Raw genomic sequence first — 22,847 nt, forward strand, 5'->3', positions numbered from 1 at the left:
TTTATTTTGCCAACTTTCTTAATTTAAATAAATATTTTTGCATTGATAATACTTAAATAGTACTAATTCATCTTTGCGAAATAAATATATGCATATATATATGTATATAATTCTACAAAATATATATATTATTTATTTATGTATTTTAAATATATGTTAACGAATAAAATTTAAATGTTATTTAAGAGAACTTTATTTGCCAACTTTTTTCTTCCAGTTATCCAGACATGCTATATACGCTTCTATTTCAATCACTGTCTTCACTGATATGTCTTTCTAAAATAATTACCAGTCTTCAAAATATCATATTCTATGACCGACGCTTGCGCTGTACTGCTCTTTCTGTGAAAGCAGAGTTCTTTCAGTCATAAACTTTTGCTTTGTAATATTGTGTATTTTCAAAGGAATTTGTTAAAATATTTCTATTTTGTGTGAAATACGTTTTAAATCTTAAATATTAGAGTTAATCAAACAAAATTAATCATTAATAACAATTTCCTGAAAGAAATATTAGAATAGTTTTATTTGTATCGCTGCTTCATGTTCCATCATGAGTGACTATTCAGCGGTTGCTCCGCCTCAGAATTTTAGTCAAAGCTCAGCATTTGCGGCAGCTTTGCAACGTGCAAAACAAGTAAGTAAATACATTAAGTTAATACGATTTAGGTTCTGGTTAAATCATATTTTCGTAAGTAGGCCATATAACACTTCAGACCTTTGTTAGAACCATACGTCGACTTTTATCATCAACAAACAAAAATCTCATATCTGTATGAGTAATCGCATTTGTTTCGGTTAATGGTGTTCTATTTGAACGTTTATTGACTTATTTGAAAATTATAAAAAAAAGAGTTCGGAATGTTTACACGATATTCATAGTGTTAATAAATTTTAATTTACAGTGCTTTTTGTTTTATTTAATCTGTGTCATTTATATGTACATAATTCATATATGTATGAATTATATATTTTTAATAAATATAGTAAAAAACGTTTTGATTGTTAAGTTATTCTATAATTATTAGCATTGTCTTTTGATTTATTTGTATTAATTAAATATATTTGGTATCAATAAGCTATGAATAATTTAAACTTTTTGTGATTATGTTTTAGATAGCTGCAAAGATTAATCCAGCTGGTGCTCAAAATAATCAAGATACAAAGTTGAAACGTCCCCTTGAAGATGGATCAGGTAGTATTATACGTATATGCAATAAAAATTTATTATAAAATTAAGCATACTGAGAATTGAATTTAAAAATAAAATGTATATATATAAAAATAATACTGATACAATACATATTTAGAATTTCTTTAAGTATAACAAGAATTTTGCTATAAGATATCAATAGAGAATGAAAATAAACTATATTTTTAACATGGATTCATGACTTTAGAACCTGAAGCAAAAAAAATGGCATCACTGGTATCAGACCCATTAATGGGACTTCGAGGCCCAACAGGAAGTAATGCATTAGGGGAATCAATTAATCCAACAGGACGAACAGGACAAGCAGGATCTTCAGGAGGACCAATTGGAAATGTAGGAGGTATTTGTAATGAAGATATCAGAGTTCCAGATAACATGGTTGGACTGAGTAAGTAAACATTTATTTGTATACAGGATGACAAAATAAATGATCAAATTTTGATATTGTATTTTACTTTTCTTAAGAATGAAGATAGGTCATACAAACATAAGTCTAGCAACTTTTGTTTCTGAGATATTAAACACTTCTTAGCATTATTTTATTAATTATTAGCATTTTATAAAATTATAGGCATTGCAAGCACAAATGAAGAGTGTTTATAACTCAGAAAAGCTCCTAGACTTATCTTTATGTAATCCTTTTTCAAAATAAGAAAGAACAGAATATGGTTATAAAATTTGACTACTTACTTCAGTATACTATCCTATATATTTCTTCTTTCTTGAAAATTCAATTGATACACATAAAAATATGTTTATATGTTTTAGATATTCTCGATATCTATGCATTAAATTTAAATCAAAAAGTACTATTTTTTGATTTGCAATTATCATTATGTTATATTTCAATACTCTTTTATAAATCTTGTAACTACCATAAAAGAATTTACCAAGATTAATGACAACAGATTTAATGTAGTTTATATAAATTTAAACTAGCAATTAAATTAACATAATAAGTTTGAATGGATTATCATAATTAATAATAATATCTTTACAGTAATTGGCAGAGGTGGAGAACAAATAACAAGATTGCAGAGTGAAACAGGATGTAAAATACAAATGGCACCAGAAAGTGGTGGGCTACCTGAACGTCTTTGCACATTAACTGGCTCACGAGAAGCTGTCAAGTAACTTGTTTTTCCCTTCTTATTTCGTTAATTTCAACTATTTTGTATGCAATGCAATTTCCACTTTATAAAGTTTTGCCTAGAACAAAGGATTACTTCGTGGTGTTATGTCAAGTGGCACTTATTGATCACACTCATAATGCAAAATATATATTTTACATCTGTACATATACTAATGTATATATACATACAGTTATATATATATACATAGAAAGAAAGGAAGAGAGAATTATATGTACATATATATAAATATGTATTTACATATATGTGTGTACATTTTATAAACACATATACAGGAAAACAAACCTGCTATCCTCCTTATATTTGATATATACGAAATTATTAGATTATTAATTTAAATAACAAATTATCCACCTAGTTCCACTGTAAAATCTCCTAGAAACACCTGAAAGTATCAACTATTTGACAAAATGGTTTAAAAATCTACATTGTGATGTTGTAATATATAATTATAATGCTTTATATACACTGACTGTACTCATTAGAAAATGTGCTGCAAGCACAGATAGTACTGGTGAAATATAGTTTGCGTGTGTTTAGTATACTCCATATGCTATCACTTCATGTTAACATGCATTTCTTAAATGTAGGTTACATGCTTTCGCATATTGAAATTGTCAAATGTTTTACAGAGTCTTTACTTAGCTCCTGGATGTGAATAGCGGGCTCATACTTGACTTTACATATGCTTCAGAATATTTTCTCATTGAGAATTTATCAATAAGTTGTGGCTTTTAATTTAATAATTTTGTACTTACTAATAGTTTTTTGCTTTCAATAGGATATGGAGAGAAAGAAGGAAGGAAGGAGGATAGGATATGCATGGGGACGTGTTATTCGCAACAAGAAGAGAAATTGAATTTTTATTTATTTAAATCTGCTTATAATTAAGCCTACGACATTTTAACATGAAATTTAATTTTATTATACACTTAAGAAATAACTCTTTGTCCAACAAAATGTTAATGTTACATTCATGACTTATAATACCTTGGCACACAGTAGACATCACATCATGTGTTGCAAACAAATTACATTACTGTACATTAATAGATTATATTATAATTTTAACTTAGCATTATTCACAATTACATTGCACATTTAAATTGTGTGTGTTTCAGTCGAGCAAAAGAATTGGTATTATCAATTGTAAATCAAAGAAGTAGAACTGAAGGAATTGGTGATATGGGTGGAAGCAGTGGAGGAATAATGAGTCATTCAGGATTTGTTGAAATAATGATTCCTGGGCCAAAAGTTGGTTTAATTATTGGGAAAGGCGGAGAAACGATAAAACAACTTCAAGAAAAATCTGGAGCTAAGATGGTTGTTATTCAAGAAGGTCCTTCTCAAGAACAAGAAAAACCTTTAAGGTAATAATAATTAGAATTTAATTCTTTATTTTTTGTTCCTTTTTTGTGTAAAGGAGGATCATTTTTTAAATGTAAGCTGCTTTAAGAGATAGTAAAGTTATAGACTCTTTTTTTTATATAGGATAACTGGTGATCCACAAAAGGTAGAATATGCTAAACAACTAGTATATGAATTAATAGCTGAAAAAGAAATGCAAATGTTTCATAGAGGTGCAAGAGGAAATGATAGGAGTGGAAATTATTCAAATGATAGTAGTTTTAACCATGGTTCTGGAACCACTGATGGAGTGGAAGTACGATATCATATATTTTTATAAATATCAGTAATTTCTATCTATAATATTTAGAAACTATTTTGTAGTTATGATCGTATTTGTATAAACAAATATTGTATTTAATTATTAGGTACTTGTTCCAAGAGCAGCAGTAGGTGTTGTTATTGGTAAAGGAGGAGATATGATTAAAAAAATACAGGCAGAGACTGGTGCAAGAGTTCAATTTCAACAGGGACGGGAGGACGGCCCTGGGGACAGAAAATGCATAGTGTCTGGCAAACATCAAGCTGTAGAACAAGTGCGTCAACGCATTCAGGAACTTATTGATAGTGTAATGGTAATTGTTATATCTTTTTTATATTGTGTTATCACATCTTCTTTACATTTCATAAGAATAATATTACCTTCATCTCAATCTTTTAGAGAAGAGATGATGGTAGAAGTAATATAGGAGCAAGAAGTGGCCCACGAGGCAATGGCTTTGGCAATAATCGTAATCCAAATGAATATGGCGGATGGGATAGGCGTCAAGGAGGACCTATGCAAGATAAAATAGAAACAATGTTCACTGTCCCATCTTCGAAATGTGGTATTATTATAGGAAAAGGTAAAATTATATTGATTTTTATAAGTATATAAGTTAAGTATCCTCAATGTTAGAAATATTGTGAGCATTTAATTACTTTAGGTGGTGAAACCATTAAACAAATAAATCAGCAGACTGGAGCACATTGTGAACTAGATAGAAGAAATCAAAGTAATGAAAATGAAAAAATTTTCATAATTCGTGGAAACCCTGAACAAGTGGAGCATGCAAAAAGAATATTTAGCGAAAAGTTAGGCATGGTAAATATTTGATAATACAATCTCTAAGTATGTGTGAGAAAAATATTATTAACTTACTTAATAATTCACTGATATAAATTAAATCAAAGGCCCCAGCTAATACGTCATTTACTGGTACACAAGGAGCAATTGGATATAATCCAACTTGGAATGCTGGAACAGCTTACCAAGCCTGGCCAAACCAACCTCAAACTACTGATACAAGTAAGTATGTTTACATTTACATTGTAAAAAGACGTAAGTACTCAATGCATATATTCTATTATACATTATACATTGATTAAGGTACAGCAAGTCAAGCTCCTGTTCAAGTAAATCCACAAACAGGACAACCAGATTATAGTGCACAATGGGCAGAATATTATCGATCATTAGGTATGCATAGAGAAGCAGATATGATTGAACAACAAGCAAAACAAGGAAAACAAGATCATAATCAACAGTCAGGTAAAATATTATAAAAATGCAAAAGTCAGGCAGGTTGGTACAAAATATGAACATAAAAAAAAGTTTATTTTTACATTTAGGAAATACACAAAACCAAACTAATACATCAACAGCTAATACTGCTGGTCCAGCACAACAACAGCAACCACAAACGCAACAGCAACAACAACAAACTGGAGCTACACAGAATGGAGGTCAGGCTGATTATAGTGCACAATGGGCAGAATATTATAGAAGTATTGGTAAAATAAAAGAAGCAGAAGCTATAGAAGCTCAAATGAAAGCAGGGAAGGTATGTTAATTATCACAAATATGAAAAACTATAGCACAATGGACTGTAATATATAAAAAATAGTAAATTTTATATTTTTATTAGTTGGGAATGCAAAACAATCAAATGGCTCAAAATATGCAACAAAGTATGCAAGGTCAATCTGGTCCAGCGAGTGGGACTCCTAATGCATTTCCACAAGCTTACGGTAGTTATCCAACAATAAACGCTAGTTCAACTCCAACGGGTTATTATGCAGCGGGAGCTGGAGCTACCACACAGCCACAAACCGGTCAACAGAATCCGTCTTTTCCAACGGGCTATCAGAACTATCCTTACTCACAAACAAATACAGAAAGTTAAACTTCCATCAGGAAAAATATTAGCTGTAAGTATTTATTATTTATGTACCATAAATAAACATGCATGAATTATTAGAAAATTGTATGAGATAAAAGTTTTAGCCTAATAATATGTCAAGGAGATTTCTTGGTGCAATTTTCCTACCTTCAATTTTATTTTATCTTTTAAATACTTTACAATGGAAGATGCAAGAATTTTGAGAAACTAATGATTGTTTCAATTCTTCTCTTTTTTTTTTTCATATCTTTTTCCTTTCTCTGTATCATACAATTTTTCTAAATATTCATTTATATTAAGTCAATGTAAAATCGAGTGCAATAAAATCATGCAGTTTTTAAATATTGTGAAATATTTGAAGTAATATAATTATATAAAGTATATTAAAGTATGTAAAGTATATAAAGTATACTATAGCTATACTATAATTTATTCCTAAATTACTCATGAACCCAGAAAAATATTCATGAAATTCAGAGATATAAACTTATTATAGTGAAAACTCTTTGGTGAATTACGAAATTAGTAATTGACATAAAGAGAGAGGGAAAGAAAAGAATTGATTTATCTTTTAATTAATTCTGACAAATGGAAAGCATTCATCAAAAAAGTTGTTTACAAATTTATACATGATTTCTATAGTATAGACTCTAAAGAAAATAAGTACAATAATTCATATTTCATGAATATTGTATATATTATGTATATTTATATATATGTTTACATGTTTCAGTACAAAACAAATTGCTATTAAACAAAATATCCCCTTCTTTACTTAGGAAAAATTGTTTTCTGATATAATACACACAAAATAATTGATACAACATGATTGTTTGTGCATATATTAATCATATGTTATTATGTTCAATCACTTACATTTATATTGGCTTGATATATTTATTGTTTATTATGAAAATCAATGGTGTAAGAAGAAGGAAATATCATACCCACACTGATAACTGTTGATACTTTCAGGGAGATAAATGTTTGTAAAAATGACAAATCTCTATGATATTTTAATGTTTTATTTAAATATTAATATGATATATTTTACACCTTTGAAAGTACATTTACATTTATATATGCTTCATGTGTTTTATTATTGTTTGTTTATTTCAGATAGTTTTCAGATAGTTTCCCATCAGGATGCGGTTAATGCCTGCTGTAACTTCATATACTGTTTACAATAAATTACGATAGTTGATCGCTTCGCAAAATCCATAAACTTTAAAAAATGCCATTAGAACCAACTATGTTTTGTTTATACCATAATATTTTGTGTTCTTTTATATACATAGATATATACATATTGTAGGATACTCATGGTTTTAATTTTAAGTAACGAGAGAAATGCCAGAATTTAACATTATATGATATTAACATGATGTCTACTTGTGTTTTACTTATAATATTGTATGTATTTTTGTTCCATAACACCTGATTGTAACATAAATTGAAACTGGCAGGTGAAGCAGCAGGTGAGAAACAGGAACGAGGAATCTGCAACAAAATATCCATATTATGCTTCCCATTTATCATTAAAGATACTAAAAATTATCCTTACCAATGTATTGATAAGAAATACATTTAGATACTTATTTCGATATATCATTATTTATGTTTCACTGGTTCATTCATGAAACATTTATCCTTAGCGAATTAGGAAAACTTTATAAGTATAAAGCTGGCTATAAAGACAGCTAAAATTCGTTTCTATTGTTTATGAACTGTTTTATCTATTATGTATGCATATGATACACATATGATGGTCTACGTACACATATATGCTATTATAACAATACTAAATACAATTTTACCTTGGTTTCTTTGCTTTTTCTTGTCATATACCACTACTATTTTAGATTTTTGGAGCAGCCAATTGTAGGGATGTTTACCTGTTCTACGATAAATTTCATCAGGGGATCTACTATTTTAAGACTTTCATTCAGCATTCTGTGTGTTTATATTCAAAGGAATCAGGACCTGCTAAACCAGAGAATAATGGATGGCATATCAAATCACACACATTATTTGTTATATATAACTTATAGAATATGTCTTATATATTATTTACTAATTTTCACAAATATATTAATTATAGTAGACAATTCTACTAGTCATATGTAAAACTAAGTTTCAAATCATCTAAATTTTATCAAAATTGAATTTATAAATTTTTGTCATCTACAATATTCAGATATTTTTTCTACGTATTTATATCATGTTAAGCATACTTGCAAACATGACTGGCATTTTTTTTTTGTTATATATTTATTGTTTCTTCACATATGATATTTTACTTATTAAAACAAACTAATTGTATAACTGAATCTCAAATAAGTAATGTAAGAATGTTGTTTGTATACTTATTGTTTCATTTTTTACTTATGAATTGCATAAAAATTTTGACATGTGGTATTGGATGTGTACTAGATACAATTTCAAACAGAACTTGTTATTTACATTTTTTTAATATTGCGATTTACGCTTGCAATGATAAAAGAAAGTATTCAGTTTTATTAAAAAGTAAATGACAATTATTATTATATATGTATTGATACACATATACATAATAAAATTATTTTTTTTACTCATAACATATTTTTATGTATTTTATAAATACATTACTTTCTTGTACGTATCAAACATATTTAATTTTTCAGGATCAGAACTTTATTTGTTTTGTATACCTGTATTTGTTGCTAATATTATATTATACTTAAATATACTTTATTTGTATGGTTGAATATCTATATGTACAAACATATTTAAACATAGCCGAAAATAGCATGATTGAAAGAAAACTTTGTATAAATGTAGTCTTATTAAATCACAATCTCTACATCTAGGTAGTGTAAATATAATAATGACTGAAGTACAAAATAAATTTCGCCTTATATTTTTTATAGAGTTGTATAATATGAAAATTCAAATTTTGATTTATCCTTTTTGTTACAGTTATGAATTAAACCGGCAGTGATTTGGTATGATTTTTAATACCATATATTCCTTTTTTCTGTTACAACTTAAAATTTTGATGTATGTCTTGTTCTCTAATATATGTTTAAGTACAATTAATACACGTAAAAAATGTACAAACATTATATTAGACATTTAAATTAAAGAGAATTGTTTTTATTTTATGTAACAGCAAAAAGTTTAAAAAATGTATATTTATATTTGTTTTAGTAATATATTTTATATATCAGTTACAATTTATTTAAAGTAAAACCAAACAGTACTTAATTCTTTTATTATTATTTGAAATATAGAGTAGTTTGTGTATTAATGATATTTGAATATAATTGTTAATGTGAAATATTATACACAATTTTTTTATAGATTATATTACATTTTTGTAATTATAGCGGTAGGTACAAATAATGAAAATGTTTCAGGAACAAAGATGATACGTTTCATACATTCTAGTCAAGAAATTCAAGTAACGGATATTTGAAGCATATGATATTTAATATAAAATATTAGCTTCAATCATAGCTTTTAAAGGAAAGGTTTGTAAGGTTTGTAGAACTACTAATTTGTGAAATGGTACAAAAAATATCTTAATAAAACATGATTCTCAAGATATAATTATTTATTATTCATAAAATAATCACCAATTAAATATTTCAGAATTCCAGCTTTTAATATTTTTACTAACATATTATTTGGCATAATATTACTATACATATATTTAAAATTCGTATTCCACACATGCATGTATATGTAAATTTACTTTCTGCATATGTACATATATGTAATCAAGTAATGTAAAATGTAATGTAAATGTAAATGTGAAAGTTATGTGCACATATTCATCAAACATACAATCCTTCTAGCTTTATAGAATCATTTTACAAAATAAATTTAGATATATTTCATTCTAATATTGGCAGATTCTACTTGTATGTGTATTACTATTAAATATGCATAACGATATATATGTATATGTCTATATACAATTAAACTTGAAATACTCATAAAAAGAATATAAATATAAAAATAAAGTTCACATATTTGTGCTCTCAAGCGTTATTTCTTTTGAATTCACTGAATCCAGTGTAATTTAAAATTGTCGTCAAAACGTATGTACACTTACATTAGTTGAAGCTTTTAAATTTTTACATAAACATTATTTGCCAGCAAATAACAGCATTTGTTAATTGATCCATTGTAATAATAATTTCCCTAAATGTGTACTACAATAGATTAAATAATTAGAATAGCTTCAGATTTCTGGTGGTGGACCATACATTGGATTTAATTGTTGCGTACAGCGTATAAATGTAGCACGACGTGGGAGTTCACGTAACCGTTCAGCTCCCGTATATGTGCATGCAGAACGCAAACCACCTAATATATCTAATATAGTATTTTCCACTGGTCCTTTATAAGGCACTTCCACAGTTTTACCTTCTGATGATCTAAAAAGGTTTAAGGAATAAAATTAAGAATATAATTTACTTTAAAATTATAATTCTATCCATATACCAACCTATATTCAGCAACACCAGCATGTTTCTTCATTGCTGTGCTTGAAGCCATACCATAAAAAAGTTTATATTTTTTACCATTTTTTTCTATACAATCACCTCCGCATTCATCATGTCCCGCAAACATACCACCTGCCATTACAAAATCTGCTCCAGCACCAAAAGCTTTTGCTAAATCACCTGGACAAGTACAACCACCATCCTAAAACAAAATACATTTGTTAATAATTCACATAAAATTATATTCATACAAAGATTATTACATATACAAACACAGTATACTGTTATTTACAGAAATAATATGTCCTTTTAAACCATGAGCCGCATCTGCACATTCAATTACAGCACTTAGCTGTGGATATCCTACACCAGTTTTCATTCGTGTAGTACACACAGATCCAGGGCCAATTCCAACTTTTACTATATCAGCTCCAGATAATATTAATTCTTCTACCATCTCACCAGTAACTACATTTCCTGCCTACAATAATAGCAATAAATCTTTACTTTCAAATACAAGATCTAAATTAGTGGTAAAAAATTTAATTCCCATTGTTTTTTCTTTAAAAATTATAATATAGTTACTTACAATTATTGTGTGATTAGGAAACTCAGCCCTCACTTTTCTAACATATTCAACAAAATGTTGAGAATAACCATTAGCTACGTCTAAACAAATAAAAGATAATTCTGGTACAGCTGTCAAGACATTTGACAACCGTTCAAAGTCTTCTTTCCCTGTGCCGGAGCTGGCAGCTACATATTTAAGATTTTCTGCATTTTCAGAAGCAAAATCCTTCCATTCTTCCACCGAATAATATTTATGAATGGTAGTAAATAGACCGTACTAAAAATGTAATAAAAGGAATATGAAGACATCAAATTTGTTCATATTCTGTGATTGTACAATATAACATTACACATTTATTAATCATAATAATAATAATTTTTACTACAAGAGTCAGTTTTATTGCAGCACAATACAGAATAAACATTTGGAACATACCTTTGATAAAGCTTTAGCCATTTCAAATGTTCCTACTGTATCCATATTTGAAGCGATTATAGGTATTCCCTTGTAAGTTTGTTTCGAATTACGAAATGTAATTTCTGTAAATAAATCAACCTAGAATTGTAACGTATTTCATTCATTAATATTGTAGATGAAATTAATAATTTGAAATAATATTAATAAATGCCCATAAAGAATGAGATATATAAATACACATGTTCTTGACTATGTATTAAGTTGCAAATATATAAATTTTTTATAATTATGATATCAAATTTATTATCTGTTAATAGTAAGTTTTAATAAACAGAAATAATATGAAAATTTAATAAGTAGAAATTTCAATAACATTCTTATGTTCATGAAAAATACTCTTATTACACATATTTAAAAAAGAGTGCCTTTTTACATATTTGTTTGTATTATTATAGTTTGTATTATTATAGTTTGTATTATTATAATTTTACATTCTATTAACTATATATGAAACTTGATTAAAACTTAAAAAAAAAGGATAAAAAAATGTAGCCTTGCTGCCAATCTTAATAAAATTTATATAAGTATTACTTACTTCGGATCTGCTCTTTAACGTACTCCTCTTTGGGCGTAATAAAACATCTTTAAAATCTAATTTGATATCGTTTATAATATTAGGCATTTTTTAAAACAATTAGTTCCTCAGTCACTTTTAGCACACGACTTCAATCCAGTCCTGTCGAGGGCTAATGATTATATGTATGTGAATGTGACTGTAGTTTCGCGCTGATCGCTGATCTCCTTAAATGTGTTTAATAGTCGTTGACTATGTGTTAGTAATTGAACATATCATTCGTTTAACACGTACAAATAGTAAGGCTTACCAATAAGATTGCAAGATATATGTATTGCAGTATTAATTAAATCAAATTAAACTTTATAAGATAACCAATAGCAAAAACAAAATTTACGTATATAATTCAACATATTTTATGATATTTATTTACTTTTAGGTAATTTTATTGCATAGTTCTTTATTAATATTATAAGTTTTCAATTTTTATACAATTTTATTTGATATATTTATTTATTTATCTTTTACTTACTTCAATTGTAAGAGTAAGTAAAAAGAATAATTTTACTACAGCCTTAATATTTACGTTTTAACTGAAACTATCAGTTTTTTGTCATAAGCTAATTTATTACTGCATCAACATTTCTGTTGCTAAGCAAATTAATAAAAATTCTTCAGGAAGCAGTTAGATACAGGACACAGAGTTATTCGTTTAACTCGGAGGAACCCGCGCTCGCGAGAACATTCAGAATGGCAACAGTGCAACATGTAAGTACGCTTACTATTACAATTATATGTCGCGCGCCATCTGTGAGCTGTTGCTAGAAGCACAATTATATGATAGGCGAGAACACAGAGCGGTTTGGATGTATACGTTATCGCCAAAGGATTAATATCTCGAAATATCTGACGTTACAATTAGGAGAAGACGATCGCTGTTCTCTATACGATAAGGAGAAGCGAGTCTCGCGTTTTCGTCCGATGATTTTATTTACCCACGCGCTCACGAATAGTGATATAGCTTCGAAATCAAAGCAAGCAATTAGCCGCTTCTGCGTATTCTCTCATTTAACTCGATGTGTTTACTTTAAATGTAATTCCAATGTAATTATTCATATTTTTATAAACATCATGATCCTTTGCCTATTTCGTTCGACATTTTTTCTTTTTAACGTATTAAATATATTCTTCTGTTGTAACTTAAAATTTATTAACTGATGACTTTCTACAAATTGAGTGCTATTATCTGATTATGAATATGATCGCACTATTGTGAATACATTAAATGTAAAAATGAAGAATAAGGAAGAAAATGTGGCACAGCAAGACAATTCACGGAATTCATATCTAGACAGACCAGTTTAAAAAAGTAGAAATTAGTTTAATCCTCATATGGCGATAACTGAATCCGTCTGGCCTCGAATACGTTGCGACCAAGTTCCATTAGTTGGCAAGCGATGAAAGTTGTTTATGTATAGTGATGAGAAGTCGAACGTGTCTAAACTAAACTCTAAACAATGCATGTAACATCAGTTTTAGTATTCAATGTAATATCAGAATGTTGTGTTCGAACGGACTCGGACACAACCGCCTGTATAGTTGACCGCATCGTCCACCTTTCGAGAGTACCATATTCGGTATCATTTTGATTATAAGAATTTCAACAATTCTATTAAGACGATATTACAACAATAAAATGAAGAATAAGAAACTTTATTTTTTTGTTTCGGCGATTTATTAATAATTGTGACATTGTCGGTGCAGGTTATAGATAACACCAGGAACTATTTACATTACAAAAGTATATGCGTCGTAAGTTGTAAATCGTAAATATTACCACTGCTGCTCCATGAAATTGGTGGCTCAAAGCAATTCTCGTTGTTCCCAGCAATTTGTTCCGGTGATGACGCAATTATTGTTAAATCAACAAAATAAGAAGAATAAAAGTTTTATATTTTTTATTTCATTGTTATAGCATTGTTTCGGTTGAATTGTCGAGATTCTTGCGATCAGAATGATACTGAATATTTCTATACCCTCGAAAGATAGAACTGTACGGAAGATGATGCCTAGGTCCGTTCAAACACAACATTCTGAGACTTTTTAAGTTGTTAAAAATCACTTACCTTCTTTTAGTATTGCATGTAATAATAATAATTTATAAAATTATTTATATAAAGGTAAATAAAATTCAAGAGTATAACTTGTCCAAGAATTATATATTATCATTTAGTTTTATCACACTGCATTTATAATTATATGGAATGCAAAACATATAATAATAATAATGTAAACATTGTAATTTTGAGTAGAAACTTGTAAATAAAGACCAATTACATTTGGTAAAATTACAAAATGAATTTATGTTGAATTAAATTTTGATAATTCTTGTATTACGTCTTGAATATATATAAAAAACAACAAGATAAATAGTAAGAAAATTTTATTCCTTAAAAATTTTGATTCAATTACGCAAAATATGAGATTTCCTGACTAGGCTGCATCATATGTCTCAGAATACTAATAAACTAGATAGTAAGCTAAATGACATGCATTTTTATGCGGTACTGTTGAAATAGTACTACTTGGAAAACATTAGAAACCAATAGTTAACAGAATTTCATACTGGTGGTAGTTAAAACTGGGGCAGTGTAAGGAATGGGGCAGATAAATAATTAATATTTTACATATTTTGAAATTCGTCAGTACCATTAGCATTGAGCATAAGTATATTAGGGTTCTCCTTTTCAAAGGCAGTTGCATCTCTACCTCCAGGTCGTTCTTCCTGCCCCCATTCACCCAAGGCCCCACACATCACATCTGGTTGATCTCGCAGCTCCTCCTCTTCCTTCTGTGACATTACTAACAATTTATGGTCAAACGTATCACGACGTAGAAATTTATGGTGTAGAAACTTATTTTGAATATGCATTTGAACAGACATAAATTTAATCAATTTTATTGTATTCTACATATTTTTTTATTATGTATTATAATATGAATGAAACACATGCTATCAATCGTTAAGTTTATACATATAAGAGTAAAACAAAAAATTAAATACTTCCAGACTATATTATATAAGATTATTGTTTTTCACAAACCTGTTTATCTTCTTGGGCAAATTTGTCAAACATGTTTGCATACAGTTTTTTCTCTTTTGCTAATTGCCTTTTGATAAGATTATTGCAAACTCCAATTTGTTTTATAGCTGCTGTATTTTTTGGTTCTATCTTCAAAACTTCTTGGAAGTCTTTAATCGCAATTTCAGGCGATGCTAATGCGAGGTATGCTTGTCCTCTCCTGAATAAAGCTTTCTCATTTTGTGGACTTAATTTCAAAGCTTCATTACATGCATCTTTTGCTTCAACATTTTGCTCTATTTTTAAGTAAGATAAAGCCAAATTTAAATGTGCCGATAAAATAAGATTATTTCTTTCCGTTTTAAGATCTCCTTCAAAGCCATCTTCGTATTTCAAAAATGAAGTAACTTTCTTATACATTTTAATTGCTAAGTTATATTTATTCATTTTGAAATAATTTGTTCCCTTTTCTTTGTACACTTTAGCTTGTTCTATTTGTTGATGACTCTTTAAGGACCAAGCTTCTACAGCCTGGAATGTGCATGGAATATGTGAATTAAAAAATGATACAATTAATTTATTATTTTACATATCTTAGTGAAATAATTACTTTTTCAAAGCTTTTTAATTCTACTGTATATTCTACAGTTGCATTTGGTGGAATGTCAAATTCAGGCTTCCCAACGTTTTTATATGCATATTTGCTTTTAATTTTTAGTTTTGATTTTTCTCCACTTTTAAAGCTCTCCAAAGCCTTTTCTACACCCTCTATAACACCACAATCTTCTCCTTCTCCGAGGGAGAATTGTACATCTCTATCTTCAAATACTTTCCCATTATATATTCCAGTTAAATGTACTGAAAAAGGAACAAGTTTGAGATAGATTATATTCAAAGTAAGAAAAAGTGAAGATATCATACACAATTATATTTACCATTTACCAAAGCTCCTTCTTGTGGAGTAATATAATCTTTTCCTTGTACAATCTGATACCTTTCAATACTACCATTTTTTTCAGGACTTAAATCTTCTCCTTTCCAATCAATCATTTCAATCTAAAAAAAAAAGTAATATATTTCACAATATTAAATTTTTTATTAATTAAAGTTTTAACCTAATAACTAACTTCAAATTTAAGTGTCGCATTTGAAGGAATTTTAGGTGGACTGCCATTTTTCCCATATGCATATTCAGGAGCACAGGTCAATAGTGCAACTTCACCCTTTTTCATAGTAGCTACCCCTATATCCCATGCTTTAATTACACTTCCTTTCTTAAGTTCAAATTGAAATGGTTCATTACGATCCTTGCTTGAATCAAACTTTGTTCCATCCATTAAGGTACCAGTATAATGTACTATTACGTTGCTTCCAGGTGATGGAGTTTCATCTCCTATACCTTCCTTAATTATTTCTTTCTGTACACCTCCATCCTTGTTTGGAGATATGTCTATAGCCATTCTAAATTTAATGAAAGCATAATAAATATCATGTTTCCTATTTAATGTTTTATTTCTATTTACTATTTTATACAAACAATGAGCAAGCATAATATAAAACAAAATCTTTTTAAAATTTAATATAAGAGAAAAGTGATACTAATAAGTTGAAAATTAATATTGCCATAGTTCTTAATAAAAATGACAAATTTAATGCAGTTAACTATTATAGGAATAAAAGAAAATGTACACAAATATACGTATTTATTCCAGAGTATGAACGAAAGTACGTACATATGTACATAAAATGTACAAGAATACTCACTTCTATATCTTTAAATAATATCTTTGTAATAAAATAGTCCTTTACGCAATACTAAAAACACGTTAAAGTAAGGCAGACGATTCTAGAAACTAGAAACTGACTGGCCTGGTCTCACAGTTCGTTTAAAGTAATCAATTCCATAGAACTTACCAGAAATTCTAAAGCTTCGTTTCCGTATCGATTACCGACTTTTAGTTGCGGTATCTCGATTGTAATATCGATATATTTTATACGAATAAATACAAGTAACTGCCAGTAATACATTTCCTGTGAATTTATGTCTTTATTTATAATAATTAGATTATAAAAATCGCATAAACAAAATATATTTTGTTTATATATTTAACTTTATTTCATGAATAAATTATTTGTGGTTTTACCTAGTAGAATAACTAGTCTTACGTATTTCATATTACTTTTATTGCTACAAATTACATGAAATATAAAATAAAATATTATGTAATAAAAGTAATATATTATGTTTTATTTACATTATTTATTTTCTTATATAATTTATATATTTTTTATTAAACGAATACAGAATCTTTATGTAAATTATGTATATTCATAAAAATAAAATATTGAAAAATATAAGTCACTTATGACAAAATGTGTATGTATATGTACAATTTATAATCATTTTATATTAAATTAAGAATAGAAATGATAGATCGCTCCTTTTAGTTGCACATAATGATGTAATGAATAAATATAACAAATCGTAAGTTAAATCGAGTAGTAAGAAGAAGATTATTTGACACGAATGGAATTTTTAGTAATTATTTTTTCATTCGTTTGATATTTTTTATCGTGCTTTTCTGAAGATTTTGAACTGATTAAAATTATGCAATTTTACTGCAATTAAATTCTACGCTAACTAAATAACTCGTATTTTTTATCTACTGTACAAGAGTAATATTAACACAAAACAAAGATAAAAACACGCAATTACTGTAGAAGATTACAGGAAATGTAATCATACAAATATACTTCTCTGATGGAAGATAAATACTTTAATTGTATTGTACAAGTATAAATACGTAAACATCCAGGTTACAAGAGTTTTTTTCCAATTTAAATCTCAGGATGAAGTTGTTCAAAATGCACTTGTTTCTTTGTATATTACTTTTCATTGCGGTAAGGCTTTAATAATATTTCCATACTGTATTGCCATTTAATATCATAAATGACTGTAGTACTGAGAGAAGAATTGAAATACTCTTAGATAACTAGAACAATTTATATAAGAGCAAAAGAAACTTATTTTTATTGCATCGTGTATGCATATAAATTTATAAAACTAAAAACTAAAATTAGCGCTGCAATTTATATGAATATGCTGTTGTAGTTTTGATAATTATCATATTGATTCCCGAGAAATTACAAATATGATAATAATATATCGAAATGTAGTTGTTTAAGTATTTTATTCTACTATTGTTTACGTCCCTTTTATATATCATCACTCTATCAAAAATTTCACCGGAACTATTTCTATTATTACATAGTGTTTTATACTATACAGTGGATATTATTATGTATTATTTTTGCATAAAATCATGTTTTTTGATGAATTGAAATTTGCATTACTATTGTTTTTATTGCAAAATATACTGTGGTTAGTTTTTAGGTTCCTCTGTGAAGGTAATTAAGGTAATAAATTTATATCGTTTTACGGTTTTGCTTCGTTCCTGAAACAGCTTATCTGTAATCTTGAGGGCGTTTCATTATCATTGGTGTAATATTTTACTGATACATTCATCAAATGATTACCAAGTATATTAACCAATAACTTTATAATACTTCATAATAAGAATCTAAATTTTATAATTTCTATTGCAAATAACCCTTTTGTTATTCATTCCGTTAATAGTTCATTCCGTTTTGTATACCTTAAAATCATGTGATTATGTAATATAAATAGGTATTAACGCTTTTTTAAGTAAGATTACACGCGTATATTTTAATATATTAATCGATGCAACCCATAATATTTTCTAAGCAAATATTGTATTATTTATGTCAAAAATTGTAATTGTAATTGTGTATTGTAATTTTACTAGTGCGTTGTGTAGCATAAACCTTTTTTATTGATAGGAATCCGGAATTTCTATGAATGTTCGATCTCACTTTGCTTCCCATCATGATGGCAAAGTTGGTTGTCGACGGTTAAATTTTGGAAACGGTGGTAAGTTACATTTGTATAGTAGCAAATATTATCTTTAAATTAATAACTTTCAAAATTCAATATTCACAAATTGCTAAGTGTTATTTTTAACAGTTAGTTGATTTGGATATAAAATCATTAAATATAAACAACTATATCAATAAACATTTTAAATCTAAATACTCCTCTTTGAAAATATCAAGTAATTTATGATAAAAGTTTTCCATTACATAATATTTAATTTATTATGCTTATTTGCAGGTAGACAAAGCACCACCACCAGTACCACTCAACAACCTTAACGCAGAAAAACTGAAATAAATGGAATAGAAGAAAAAATAAATAACAAGATTAAATCAATAAAATATTGTAAAAGAATCATATTTTTTTGTTGAAAGTAATATATATATATATATAATTATATATACTGTTGTTTTTAACACGTAATGAAACAAAAAATAAAAAGAAATAGAACATTTTCTTGTAGATAAATTGAACTTACGATAAATGTTATGGTTTTATTATTTGTATACCTCAATGACAGTATTTTAATTATATTTTTCTTATATTATTAACATGATTATTTATTAATATATCAAATATTCTATATGTATAAAACATCACTTATTTTTTTATCTTATATATTAAAAATGTATAAAGGTACTATATATAAGTAGAAAAGAAATTTCCTCTTTAATACAAGTATATCAAATTATACATATATAGTTATACGTGTAGAAAATGTATTAAGGAAATCAATGTTTTATCTTCAAAAGAGAAAAAAAAATAATTATGGATAAGTACATGCAAATATAATACATTTATGGAGCTACAATACGTGTGCAATAATACAACATTATTAATATTATATCAAACATACATATACACATACAAAGATGACAATATAATTTAAATGAGGTCAAACAACTATAACACATTTCCTTTTTAGTTTGATTTAATATCATTGGCAGTGAGATTGAAGTTGTACTTATAAACTATGAATATTTTCCTTGTTCAACTGACATACCACGTAATTAAGATCTTTTTGCAGTACTAGCATACATGTTCATTTATGCTTTAAAATCTATAAATGTATTTAATCATTTTATGATTATATGGGCATTACCAAATATTTAATATATATGTATAATATATATATATATATATATATATATATATATATATATATATATATATATATATAATATAATAAAAACGAATAATTGTAGGTTTGTGTAAATAGCAATTGTAATTTGTATAAATATTTGTACATTTTCCATTATTATTAATTTTAAAGGGAAGTTCCTCTTCTTTAGATAATTTGGTTTATAATGTATTCCTATACTTATTTTTACAAAATATCTATATGCAAATTTATCCAAAGAAAATTATCCTATTACAAGCAACATAAACTGTTACATTTAAAGCAGTTTGTAGTATACAGAACATTGCTTTTAGAATTATATCTTTAAATCAATTTTCTTCAATTTATAGTAACATTTATTAATATTATATGTAATGTATTTACATTTTTTTATATGGTTTATGCACAATTATTATTGAACATTTGATTGCATTATCAAATTTATCTAGTTTAAACAAAAATTATTAAGTTTATCGAATGTTCCTAACAACAATGTTCATTGCCATAAATTTTAATGAAATGTAATATTTGAATTGTCATAAGATACCAATTATCACTTATCCATTACAGCTGATTCTTTTCTATCACAGTATTTTGTATAATTTTTAGTTCATTGATTGATGTATAAGGTTAAAACAATATAAAAATGATTTAAATCTTAATATAATATTTTAAAAAATTTAAGTCTAATAACTTTAGCAGGAAAATTAAAGATAATTTGACTTGCTGAGAACAGCAAGAAAGAAATATAATATATATTTAATTCTAAATTGAAATTTCTTATATAAAGTGAATAAAAATAAAACTAATAGTTGAAATGATAATTATAAGTATAGAAGTGCATTTTTTTATACTTTTCTTCATAAGGTTTTACATTACTCTAACATGTATTTTACAAAATATCATAAAGTAATCTTACAAAATAAATAACATATATGAAAATTTTTCAGACTAAAGAAGGCAATATTTATTATACATTCATTTAAAATATAAATGAATTTAATATACTAAGCACTTTTTTAAAATCTTATCTATTGCACATATATGACTTATTTTTTTAATAAATGAGTTAGGTCTTTATTTTGTTTCTGAAGCATAATATCTGTCTTTTCTGCTTTATCTGTTATGTTGTCAATCAAGTCATTTTGTAGATCTATTTCTTCCGACAGTCCTATTGCTAAACCTTTCAATCTAGCTAATGAACCACTCATCTCATCTAAATTTTGTTCGAATACTTTGCTCACATTATTGCTTAAAGAATTTGTTTCTATATCATTATCTAAGCCATGTAATTTTAATGCTGGACTTGTATTAGCTATATTAGTCTGTACTTGTTCTAATGAATTAGATAGAGCAGGAGATGTCATAGATTCAGAGCTAGAAGATTCTGATAATATAGTTGACGGTATTGGTGCATCCATTGATTTACCACTGAGGTAATTTTTAAGGCTTCCAAACACACTTTTTATTCCTTGGATATGTTTTTGACTAAACCTTAATGTGCTATTAATATCATCCAATCTTTTCTCTGTTCTTTCTAATTGTTCTCTCTGTCTAATGAGTTCCTGAAATAAAACAATTAATATACAGCTATATATATATATATATATATATATATGTAGTGAAATACATTAAAGAGAACATGCAATAAATAAATATTTTGTTCATATCGTATAACAAATTTGACATTTTAATATATTTTATATAATTCATAAATTAATTTGTATATTTAGATAAATTAAATATTAAATTTAAATGCAGTAGTTTCCTTATAATAACAAATTATCTCTATTACATTAAAAACAACTTAATATAGTAAATAAAAAATGGGCAAACAGGATTTACCAAATAAACATTATATAAATATTTCAAGAAATACATCTAAATAATTATTATAGTAAGACATAAAAAATAACATATTTAATAGTGACAAATTTTTAGAATCACCTCTGCAGTAGCAGCTCCAATCTGTTCGGAATCTCTTAAAAGCGAAATAGACCTTTTTGTTGATTGTATTGTACGTTCTTCTATTTCCTTTTTTCGTTGCAATAATTGTTGACGTTTTTGTTCGAGGCCATTGTCAAAATTATTATACTGATTGTAAGTCGTAAGACCAGATCTTGGTGGTGCACTTTTTAGAAAAGTTTCATCGTCTATATCATCCTCGAGAGAGAAGAACGGATTTTTTGGATCACTTAAATAATTTTGGCTTGCCATATTTGCAGCGTATCGCGCACTTAATAATATTGTCTTTAAATCTGCTTCAAACTCTGGCTAAATCGTCCGATACAGTGACATTCGTAGACACAAGACACGTAAAATCTTATACTGTGGGCTAAGTCTGAAACTACGTTATAGATGGCAGTCTACATGTAAATGTATATGTATCGCAGGCCATCACTAATTTTCAAATGTTTTAATAGTAAATCAAAGTTTATGCATTTTTTCTAAGAATTCGAATTATAATCCTGCTATCTTTCTGAAAAATAACTATCCTTTTTTCTTAAAAGGTATATTTTGGTAAAAGGTATAACTTATCTTAAATTAGATATAATAAAAAATATATTGCATACAGTTCCACTTAAAATTGAGAAATGAAATCATCATGAATCATAAACTAGATCTAATATAGACCACAATCATATAAATAGGTTTGGACACTCCTATGCTGAAAGCATAGAAGGAACCGTCTGAAAACTGAGTC

The 22,847-nt window shown here is 27.2% G+C and overlaps 4 protein-coding genes and 1 long non-coding RNA gene across 8 annotated transcripts in view; 2 read left to right on the forward strand and 3 right to left on the reverse strand.

The window, feature by feature from the left end:
• Positions 1–315: 315 nt before the first annotated feature.
• Positions 316–7,746, forward strand: Psi (P-element somatic inhibitor). The gene is made up of 14 exons (XM_069126957.1): positions 316–634; positions 1,114–1,192; positions 1,398–1,598; positions 2,211–2,340; positions 3,483–3,731; positions 3,853–4,024; positions 4,137–4,343; positions 4,430–4,613; positions 4,695–4,852; positions 4,942–5,056; positions 5,138–5,299; positions 5,380–5,591; positions 5,676–5,958; positions 7,050–7,746. Exons 1-13 carry the CDS (start codon positions 551–553, stop codon positions 5,931–5,933), a joined length of 2,211 nt encoding a protein of 736 aa, XP_068983058.1. The 5' UTR covers positions 316–550; the 3' UTR covers positions 5,934–5,958; positions 7,050–7,746.
• A 1,569-nt stretch (positions 7,747–9,315) lies between these two features.
• On the reverse strand, positions 9,316–12,216 carry LOC138186846 (GMP reductase 1). Of its 2 annotated transcripts, none has more exons than XM_069127103.1 (6): positions 12,007–12,206; positions 11,430–11,533; positions 11,013–11,270; positions 10,716–10,904; positions 10,426–10,625; positions 9,316–10,354 (listed from the first exon to the last, which is right to left on the reverse strand). In XM_069127103.1, the coding sequence occupies exons 2-6, from the start codon at positions 11,472–11,474 to the stop codon at positions 10,159–10,161; spliced, it is 888 nt and encodes a 295-aa protein (XP_068983204.1). In that variant the 5' UTR covers positions 11,475–11,533; positions 12,007–12,206; the 3' UTR covers positions 9,316–10,158. The 2 variants fall into 2 exon arrangements, with proteins under 2 accessions (XP_068983204.1, XP_068983197.1); XM_069127096.1 differs by having other exon boundaries at positions 9,321–10,354; positions 11,430–11,549; positions 12,007–12,216.
• A 1,969-nt stretch (positions 12,217–14,185) lies between these two features.
• The window catches only part of Fkbp59 (FK506-binding protein 59kD), a 172,689-nt gene continuing 164,027 nt past the window's right edge, over positions 14,186–22,847 (reverse strand). Inside the window, exons 1-6 of one of the 3 annotated variants that reach the window (XM_069126981.1) lie at positions 16,833–16,992; positions 16,196–16,529; positions 16,004–16,124; positions 15,679–15,926; positions 15,090–15,599; positions 14,186–14,836 (exon numbers count right to left, since the gene is read on the reverse strand). In XM_069126981.1, coding sequence (XP_068983082.1) covers positions 14,669–14,836; positions 15,090–15,599; positions 15,679–15,926; positions 16,004–16,124; positions 16,196–16,528 — 1,380 coding nt within the window. In that variant the 5' untranslated portion in view covers position 16,529; positions 16,833–16,992 and the 3' untranslated portion in view covers positions 14,186–14,668. Of the gene's footprint in view, positions 14,848–15,089; positions 15,600–15,678; positions 15,927–16,003; positions 16,125–16,195; positions 16,530–16,832; positions 16,993–22,847 lie in introns of those variants that run through there. The other 2 variants (XM_069127002.1, XM_069126992.1) reach the window with 2 other exon arrangements.
• On the forward strand, positions 17,855–19,496 carry LOC138186895 (uncharacterized). The gene is made up of 3 exons (XR_011175032.1): positions 17,855–17,969; positions 18,930–19,020; positions 19,261–19,496. It is a non-coding gene; the product is annotated as an uncharacterized LOC138186895 (long non-coding RNA).
• On the reverse strand, positions 20,612–22,501 carry Snap29 (Synaptosomal-associated protein 29kDa). Its single transcript, XM_069127155.1, has 2 exons — positions 22,091–22,501; positions 20,612–21,708 (listed from the first exon to the last, which is right to left on the reverse strand). Exons 1-2 carry the CDS (start codon positions 22,358–22,360, stop codon positions 21,193–21,195), a joined length of 786 nt encoding a protein of 261 aa, XP_068983256.1. The 5' UTR covers positions 22,361–22,501; the 3' UTR covers positions 20,612–21,192.

The sequence above is a fragment of the Bombus flavifrons genome, chromosome 2, assembly GCF_040668555.2.
Source record: "Bombus flavifrons isolate JBK064 chromosome 2, iyBomFlav1_principal, whole genome shotgun sequence".
Classification (NCBI taxonomy): Eukaryota; Metazoa; Arthropoda; class Insecta; order Hymenoptera; family Apidae; genus Bombus; species Bombus flavifrons.

Bases quoted from the DNA above. Each gene is read 5' to 3' on its own strand.
- Psi (XM_069126957.1), top strand. From the start codon at position 551: ATGAGTGACTATTCAGCGGTTGCTCCGCCTCAGAATTTTAGTCAAAGC. The intron at 1,193-1,397 runs GTAGTATTATAC...TCATGACTTTAG, and splicing joins TCCCCTTGAAGATGGATCAG to AACCTGAAGCAAAAAAAATG. The intron at 4,344-4,429 runs GTAATTGTTATA...TCAATCTTTTAG, and splicing joins AACTTATTGATAGTGTAATG to AGAAGAGATGATGGTAGAAG.
- LOC138186846 (XM_069127096.1), bottom strand. From the start codon at position 12,093: ATGCCTAATATTATAAACGATATCAAATTAGATTTTAAAGATGTTTTA. The intron at 11,550-12,006 runs GTAAGTAATACT...TTACAATTCTAG, and splicing joins CGTTAAAGAGCAGATCCGAA to GTTGATTTATTTACAGAAAT. The intron at 10,905-11,012 runs GTAAGTAACTAT...CTATTATTGTAG, and splicing joins TTCCTAATCACACAATAATT to GCAGGAAATGTAGTTACTGG.
- Snap29 (XM_069127155.1), bottom strand. From the start codon at position 22,360: ATGGCAAGCCAAAATTATTTAAGTGATCCAAAAAATCCGTTCTTCTCT. The intron at 21,709-22,090 runs GTGATTCTAAAA...GTTTTATTTCAG, and splicing joins TTGGAGCTGCTACTGCAGAG to GAACTCATTAGACAGAGAGA.